This window comes from Colobus angolensis, unplaced genomic scaffold (genome assembly GCF_000951035.1).
Source record: "Colobus angolensis palliatus isolate OR3802 unplaced genomic scaffold, Cang.pa_1.0 Scaffold201, whole genome shotgun sequence".
Lineage (NCBI taxonomy): Eukaryota > Metazoa > Chordata > Mammalia > Primates > Cercopithecidae > Colobus > Colobus angolensis.
In genome coordinates, this window is record NW_012115167.1 from 4,609,497 (window position 1) to 4,618,446 (window position 8,950).

At 38.5% G+C, this 8,950-nt stretch overlaps 1 protein-coding gene across 1 annotated transcript in view; it reads left to right on the plus strand.

Moving 5' to 3' along the window:
• The window catches only part of PAPOLG (poly(A) polymerase gamma), a 47,505-nt gene extending 38,819 nt beyond the window's left edge, over positions 1-8,686 (plus strand). The window contains exons 16-22 of the mRNA XM_011941819.1: positions 1,575-1,696; positions 1,951-2,111; positions 3,447-3,535; positions 3,789-4,009; positions 4,527-4,592; positions 4,781-4,837; positions 6,801-8,686. Of these exons, the coding sequence (XP_011797209.1) occupies positions 1,575-1,696; positions 1,951-2,111; positions 3,447-3,535; positions 3,789-4,009; positions 4,527-4,592; positions 4,781-4,837; positions 6,801-6,899 (815 nt within the window). The 3' untranslated portion in view covers positions 6,900-8,686. The remainder of the gene's footprint in view (positions 1-1,574; positions 1,697-1,950; positions 2,112-3,446; positions 3,536-3,788; positions 4,010-4,526; positions 4,593-4,780; positions 4,838-6,800) is intronic.
• The last annotated feature ends 264 nt before the right edge of the window (positions 8,687-8,950 follow it).

Genomic DNA, 8,950 nt, shown 5'->3' on the forward strand with positions numbered 1-8,950 from the left:
CAGGATGGTCTCGATCTCCTGACCTTGTGATCCGCCCGTCTCGGCCTCCCAAAGTGCTGGGATTACAGGCTTGAGCCACCACGCCCGGCCTTTAAATTTTTTAAAAAGAAGATTGGGACATAGTTTATTATAAATTTATAAGATATTATTTTTCAGATGAAGAAACCTGAGGCCCCAAGAGATTAAATAATTTACCACATCTCACAGTACTTGCTGTGAAAAACAAGCCTCCCATCCCTGTCTTCAGTGTCTCATTGAGTATATTTACAATTAAAACATATTAAGAAATTTGTGTGGTAGTTAATAAAACCTGTTTTCTCACTGGGTATATTTACAATTAAAACATTTTAAGAAATTTGTGTGTTAATAAAACCCGTTTTCTTATAAGGTGTGAAAAGCACTAGAATGAGAATCTAGGGCTGTGTGGATTCTGATCCTGGCAAGGCTTTCAAGGCTGTTTAGCCTCCTTTTCTCAACTGTACAATAAGGATGTATTTGTAAGATGGTTCCTGAAGTCTGTCATTCTGTGGTTGGTGTGGTAGCTGCAGTAGTAAATTCTCATGGAGGAGGAGGACAGCTTGAATTGCATCTTGGATATTTGGCCTAAGAATTAGCTTAGAAGGCCAGGTGCGGTGGCTCACACCTGTAATCCCAGCACTTTGGGAGGCCAAAGCGGGTGGATCACTTGAGGTCAGGAGTTTGAGACCAGCCTGGCCAACACAGTGAAACCCTGTCTCTACAAAAATTCCAAAAAATAGCTGGGTATGGTGCCATGCACCTCTAGTCCTAGCTACTGGGGAGGCTGAAGCAGGAGAATAACTTGAACCCAGGAGACAGAGGATGCAGTGAGTTAAGATTGTGCCATTACACTCAAGCCTGGGTGACAGAGTGAGACTCTGTGTCAAAAAATAAAAAAAAGAAGTAGCTTAGACTTGGGCAAGTAAGTATAAGGAGAGATTGCCTTTTGGGAAAATGTCAGAAAATAAAATCTGGATAATACCTTTTTTTAAATATACTTATTCTGTTAATAAGGTTGATTATGAGAAAGTCTTAGAAGGTAGACATGAAAAAACTAATGGATTCACGGCTAGGTGCAGTGGCTCAACGCCTATAATCCCAGCACTTTTGGAGGCCGAGGTGGGCGGATCACCTGAAGTCGGGAGTTCTAGACCAACCTGACCAACATGGAGAAACCCTGTCTCTACGAAAAATCCAAAAAGTTAGCTGGGCGTGGTGGTGCATGCCTGTAATCCCAGCTACTCGGGAGGCTGAGGCAGGAGAATCGCTTGAACCCAGGAGGCAGAGTTTGTGGTGAGCCGAGATTGCGCCATTGCACTCCAGCCCAGGCAACAAGAGCAAAACTCCATCTCAAAAAAAAAAAAACTAGTGGATTCATGAATAGGATTGTGATGTGATGGAAATGTATTAAAAATACTTGTTTTGTGAGAGGGTTGTGGGTGGGTGGCTGGTGGTGATAGCAGGGAGATAGTAAAGGTATATGCATTTCAGAAAAATTAGGCAGAACTCTTGGTTCAGAAAGAAGTTTCCCATTTAACATATTAACATTGTTACAGTATACAGACAGGCAAACAATATAAATATGCTAAAGGAGGGAATGAAAATTGAAGCAACTCATGTAAAGAAAAAACAACTTCACCACTACCTTCCTGCAGAAATTCTTCAAAAGAAGAAAAAGGTGAGTTTGAGTTTGTAATCTTAACCCCCCAGTATGGCTTTACTCAGACAAATGATCTGGGACCAAATTTGCGTTCTTAACAGCTCCCAAACCTATTGAGAAAAATAAGGAAGATATAGGCAGTTCAATCTAGGACTAAAATCTCATTTTCATTAATCACAAGAGATAATTTGCTTAAGTGACTGTCAGAATTGAAGCCAGTCTTTATATTCTCATTTGCATTTTGAAATCCTAAAATCATTCCCTTCTTTCAGCAAAGTCTCTCTGATGTCAGTCGAAGCTCGGGCGGACTTCAGTCCAAAAGATCATCTCTGGATAGCAGTTGTCTGGATAGCTCCAGAGACACTGATAATGGAACACCTTTTAATTCTCCAGCGTCCAAGTCTGATAGCCCATCTGTAGGAGAAACAGAAAGGTCTGTCTTTATTTCAAATGTGTCCTTTGGTTTTCTGTTCAGTTTATTTGAGGGTAATGTGAACTTTTCTATACCTCTGCTACTGCCTTTTTAAATTGTTAAAAGATTTTATTTTACAGGCTGCTGGTCAATTTCCTGTTTAGAAATAACTCGCAGTAATCCTGTGGGAGATGGTATAGGCTTATGAGCACATGGGACTAGATAGGTACACAGAAACGTACACATTTTTTGCTTAAATTTTTCTCTTCTTACTGGCTCCTCTGCCTTTTTCCCCCCTTTTATTTCAATGAAATGTTAAAGTACAGGCCTGAGCCAACAGTTGTGGCCAGGCATGGTGGCTCAGGCCTGTAATCCTAGCACTTTGAGAGGTCAAGGCAGGCGGATTGCTGGAGCCCAGGAGTTCCAAGACCAGCCTGGACAACATGGCAAAACCCTGTCTATACAAAAAAATACAAAAATTGATTGGCCGGGCACAGTGGCTCACGCCTGTAATCCCAACACTTTGGGAGACCGAGGCGGGCAGATCACCTAAGGTCAGGAGTTCGAGACCAGCCTGGCCAACATGGCAGAACCACATCTCTACTAAAAATACAAAAATTAGCCGGGTGTGGTGGCATGTGCCTGTAATCCCAGCTACTTGGGAGGCCGAGGCAGGAGAAGCGCTTGAACCCAAGAGGTGGAGGTTGCAGTGAGCCGAGAGCGTGCCATTGCACTCCAGCCTAGGCAACAAGAGCGAGACTCCATCCCAAACAAAACAAAAACAAACAAAAATTAGCTCGGTGTGGTAGTACACACCTGTAGTCCCAGCTACTCGGGAGGCCAAGGTGGGAGAATTGCTTGAGCCCGGAAGGTTGAGGCTGCAATGAGCCTTGTGTTCATGCCACTGCACTCTAGCCTAGGTGACAGAACAATACCATGTCTAAAAAAAAAAAAAGACGGCAGTGGTAAATGTTGCAAAAAAGAGTGTTTTAAATAACTAATGGGGCCAGGCATGGTGGGTCACATCTATAATTTCAGCACTTTGGGAGGTTGAGGCAGGAGGATTGCTTGAGCCTCAGGAGTTCAAGACCAGCCTGGGCAACATAGTGAGATCCTGTCTCCACAAAAATGAAAATTTTAAAAATTAGCCAGACATGATGGCACACACCTATATTGCTAGCTACCTGGGAGGCTGAGGTGGCAGAGTTACTGGAGTCCAGGAGGTTGAGGCTGTAGTGAGCTGTGATTGTGCCACTGCACTCCCACTTGGGCAGTAGAGTGAGGCCGTTCCTCAAAAAAGGAGGAAAAAAGTAATATTTAAATCATTTATTGATGATAATTTAACACTTTCATTAGGAATAGTGCTGAGCCTGCTGCTGTAATTGTGGAGAAGCCACTGAGTGTACCACCAGCCCAGGGACTTTCCATTCCGGTCATTGGTGCAAGTAGGTATCTAAACTTGTATATATTAATAATTCTATTTACAAAAAATTAGTCAGACATGGTGGCACACGCCTGTAGTCCTAGCTACTTGGGAGGCTAAGATGGGAGGATCACCTGAGCCTGGTAAGTCGAGGCTGCAGTGAGCCGTGATCAAGCCACTGCAGTGCAGCCTGGGTGATGGGAATGAGAGATCCTGTCTCAAGAAAAAAAGATGACATAAATGTTTAATTATTAAAATCCTTTTTTCCTTTCCAGAAGTTGACTCTACAGTAAAAGCTGTATCACCCCCCGCTGTGTGTACCATTCCCACCGTGGTAGGACGAAATGTCATTCCTAGAATCACAACACCTCACAACCCTGCCCAGGGACAACCGCATCTGAATGGAATGTCAAATATAACTAAGACTGTTACACCCAAGAGAGCCCATTCCCCATCCATAGATGGGACTCCTAAGAGGTTGAAAGACATAGAAAAGGTAAAGTTACAACTTCCGTGGTGATTCAGTAGTTGATATTTTTTATAGTTAATACTAAAGAAACAATTTTCCATAGCTTTGGTGTTCTGTTAGGAGTTGACTGAAAAGAATATTTACCCAAATATTAAAGGAACAATATTAATTGCTCATCCTAAATTGAAATTACTAATGTGTCTGAAAATTTGAATGATTGGTCTGAGTTTCTCCTTGACTTACAGAAGTCATTACTGATAACAAAATCTCATTTCTTGTGTGTTGATATGCCCTGCTTCCAGTAGGTGGTAGTAAAACTATATTTGTTAGAATCTGAATTGATTTAACCAAAAAGATCACCCAAACTGTAGAAATTAACGATGGCAGTTGAATTCAATCTAATTTAAATTATCTTCTCTTACCAACCCATATTTATAGTAATTTTTATAATAGCGTAACCGATAATTAGTCTTCCAGTTTGTATAGATTTGTATGGTTTTTTGTAGGTACATAATAGCAATTTATTTCAATGTTTATATTTTAGTTTATTCGACTTGAATCAACATTTAAGGACCCCCGCGCTGCTGAAGAAAGAAAAAGAAAATCAGTGGTAAATATATTAATAGTGTGCTTCAGAATATTTACTGTAAAGTGCCATGTATCAGGAAAAGTGCCATGTTAGAAAGTAGGTCAGATTAGATCTACTGTCAGATTTTAGTTAGGTTTTATTTTAAGTAGAAATAAGTGTTTGCATATAGGAAAGTTAGTTTTCACTTGTGTTGATTCTTCTGTTTTTAGGATGCCATTGGAGGAGAATCTATGCCTATTCCAACTATTGATACATCACGCAAAAAGGTAACAAAATAGTCTTGTTCATAGGTACAGTACATAGGTAAAAACTCATAGGTAATCTACAAGTACAAAAGGCTTATCAAGAGCCTAGCACTGGGAAAAAGTAAGATTTTGTCCCTGTCCTCAAGGACTAGCAGTATATATAGTTGGGGTTGGATATAGCAAAGTATACAGTTGTGAATGTAGGTACCTCAAAAGTCTAAAAAAGAGGCAGTAGTTTAAGACAACTTTATTATCTGTTTAGATTATATTCACCCTTTGTTTTTTATCTTTAAAGAAGCAGTTGGATGCTCAGCACATTAATTTCTTACCAGGCACCTGGAGGTATATCTCTGTTGTGTACTATTGCTTACTGTTAAAACGTATGTTTGATAATTAGGAACCATGTGTGTTAATATTTTAGAGGAACCAAATGTAGTGGTATATATAGCAAGTACCTTTAAAACATGAGCTAAATGCCCCTGAATTGTAGTTTAAATGTTGATTATTTGAAGAATTACTTTTATAGCTAATAGTATGTAGTATTAAGTGTGGTATGCTAAAAAGCAAGTACTCAAAAACCAGCCTTGTGTAACTAGAGGAAGCCCTTCTCTGAGAGTTTGTAGTGAACAGAATGGCTTATTTTCACCCCCCTCTTACCACCCCCACCCCCCGCCATTAAATAGTAAAGTGCTTCTCATCATCAGCTGTTACCCTGCCAGGTTCTCCAGGATGTATTAACTATTCTAAAACAAAATAGTATACTCACAGGCTATTTTTTGTAGAATTTGAGCCTTTAACATAAGATTACATTACAAAAAATATGAATATGTAATTATGTGTGATGGTGGAAGAACAAATTTTGAGATGGATATTAAAGTACAAACGAGTGAAATGACATATCTGGACTTTTTAATATGTCAAGTCTAAAGGGAAAGCGGGTACACCAAACAATTGCAACAAAATTTTAATAATGTCTGAGACTTGGTTTTGGCATTTAAGTCCTTATTGCCCTGTTCTCTACTTCTTTGTATATCTGAAATTGTTCATAATTGTTTTAATGCATATAGATATGATACAGATACTGGCTTAGCCAAGGTAAAACAAGAGGATAATTAAGCAGTCATCTCTTGACAAGAAACTATCCCCATTACACAAGTCTAGATTTTGCCTTCCCCTTTTTTTTTTGACATAGAGTCTCACTCTTGTCGCCCAGGTTGGAGTGCAGTGACGCAATCTTTTTGTATTTGTAGTGGCTAATTTTTGTATTTGTAGTGGAGTGCTTTCGAACTCCTGACCTCAAGTGAGTCTCCCACCTCGGCCTCCCAAAGTGCTGGGATTACAGGCGTGAAACGACCATGCCTGGTCCTAGATTTTGCCTTCTTTATGTAATAATCTTTAGTGTCCTCAGAGTCCCTCAAACTGATGTCCCTGAATTTCATAACCATCAAAGTTATCTAGCCTAAGTACAAAGTTTGGTTTTCCTGAGAACTTAAGTATCTCAGAGATTGAGCCTGTTCTTCTCCATGAATGTATTACAGAAACAAATTGAGGAACATAACTCTCAGATATTAAATTTTTCTCTACTACACACACTCATTTTTCACTTCACACCCCAAGAGCTTCCTGTTTAGTCACCATGCGCTTCCTTTTTTTTTTTTTTTCCTTTGCTTGACCTTAAGGACTGTGTTCTTTATGCATTTCTCAATCCAGGCATGGCAGTTCCTCTTTTCCTGTACATATTCACATTCCTGCCACTTCTGCCCTTTCTCTTATCCCTCTGCTTTTCACCTCTGACTGTAAAAAGAAGTAGTAGTTCTAAAAGCAAGAGTTCCTTATGAACACTGGAAGGAAATATTCACTGCATACTTGAGTGTTTAGGAGCTAGACGGATTGGGAGAAAAACTTTGTGACTGACTTTCTAGCTGGGCCTTTATAATATATATGATGTGCTTTCCTTTTTTTGTTTCCTCTTTCTTTCTAACAGAGACTACCCAGTAAAGAACTACCAGATTCATCATCTCCAGTTCCAGCAAATAACATCCGTGTCATCAAAAATTCCATTCGACTGACCCTTAATCGGTAAAAGCAGTGCCTCCTCACTTAAGTGAACAAGCAGTCATTTAGTGGCATAGATGCAGCCACTTGTTTTCAAATAGAAGTGGCTGTCATACGTGAAATAAGGTGAACGTTACAGCCTTCAGCCTAATAACCTTGAAGTGGTTTTTGAACTATCACACTTTGACCTGCAGATGCTGTAGCATTCTCTCACTGATTGCTACATACACTTCTCTGAGGATCACCTGCTGTCAAATTGCCATCTACAGTATTACAGCTTTGCATTTGGGGGTTTTACTGCCTTAACTTTCAATGCTTGTTATGGGAACCAGTTCTTAGCCACTTGGACACTGATAATAAGTCCTGAACTCCTTTTTTTGTTTTTTTGTTTTTTTGTCTTATGTTGTGATCATTGTATAGAGCTAAAAAAATTGAAAACAAACAAAAAAATTATCTTGTATTTTCCAAATGTTAATACATTTACTTTAGCATTGAAGCCACTTTGTGAAACCTGAGATAAATGAATGTGAGGTATCTTTTCTGCTTTCCTCATTTGTGTAGATGTACTGTCTGTTCTGTTGATTTAAATTATTTTTTCTAGATTGGCACATGAAATATTTAAACTTTTGTGTGCCTTTCTATCCAAATGTTGCATAGTTACCAGGGAAGATTAGTCCAGTGATTACAGAAGAGTTGGGCACCATAAATTCTTTATATATTGCCTCCCATGGAGGCCTTTGAAATGCATCTTTATTAAAAATCAAAATATAACCAGGATACTGAAAGTCAGTATATGAATGGTAAAATTGTTACATATCCTATTTCATGCCATTCTTGTTAGTTGACTGGTATTTTTTACTGAGGAGCAACTCATTCCAGCATCAACAATAAGATACCTTTAAGTATGGCAAACTTGTATTTTTGAGGTGTAAAATTAACTTGGCATGATAATTCCTGACCATTATTTATGCCACAACTTCAAATAGTTTCTTCACGGACTAGGCATGCAGAAATAAGCAGTGGATTTTATTGAAACCTAAAGGCATTTTGAATGACATTGTTACCAACCATTAATTGGCTCAGGACCTTTGTAATTTTTATTTAACTATATGAGTTGTCTTTTTTTACGCTGCTTTTTTCAATGCATTTCTTAATATTTTTTAAGTTTCATGAATGCATGCTCAGTTTATTAAAATCCATAACCATGTAATTCTTGTAATATGTTGATTCAGTGTTTTGTAAATGAAGTCGTATGTATTTTCAGAGTATTTTTGTATGTACTGTAAGATACCATCTTTTCAAAGAGAAACGTTTAAAACCTTTATTGTCTCTCCTTAGTCTAATTTTTTAAATATGGATTATGCTTGAATTATTATATTTAAAATGAAAATGTGTAAGATCACACAGCCAGGAATGCTAGTATCTACCACCTTCTTCAGATTTCACTCAGCATTTAGTAGGTCCAGTAGGAAAAACCCAAAATGGTACATTGAGTAGTGTGGGGAAGATACTTCGTGTATTATAGGACTCACGGGATGCCATCTAGCAAGTGGAGAAATAGCAGTCCGTTTTCTCTTGCAAGCCCTTTACCATTGAGTTGAAATTCCTGAATTGCCAGAGAGCCGTATCCTCCAGGTCCCACTCCTGTTCCTTGCCCCTTAGGTCTCCGAAATGTAAATTCTAATGTTTACCTTGTACCATGGAAAACATGAAAAGAGTCTTAGAAGTAAAGAACAACAAGGAAAAAAATGTTTGTTCTATTATTCCCTTTTTATATAGCAGCAAAAGATAAGAATAAAATCACATAACCAAGTTTTAGCTTCCTTGGCAAAGCTGTTGTCTTAGCTGACTCTTTCCCTTTATTCAGGTATGTTGGGATTTGTTCTACAAAGACTCTATTTGAGCAAAAATGAATGATTATGAAAGAACTGAATAATTATCACCTGACTTCAACCTTTGAAAACTTTAGTAAGGAATTTGATTAAATTTTATATACTTGATGTGTATGCATTTCTGCTTAATATCTCTTGCTTTTAAATCAGCCTTCAGAGTATCTTTAGGAATTCCTTCTATATCCAT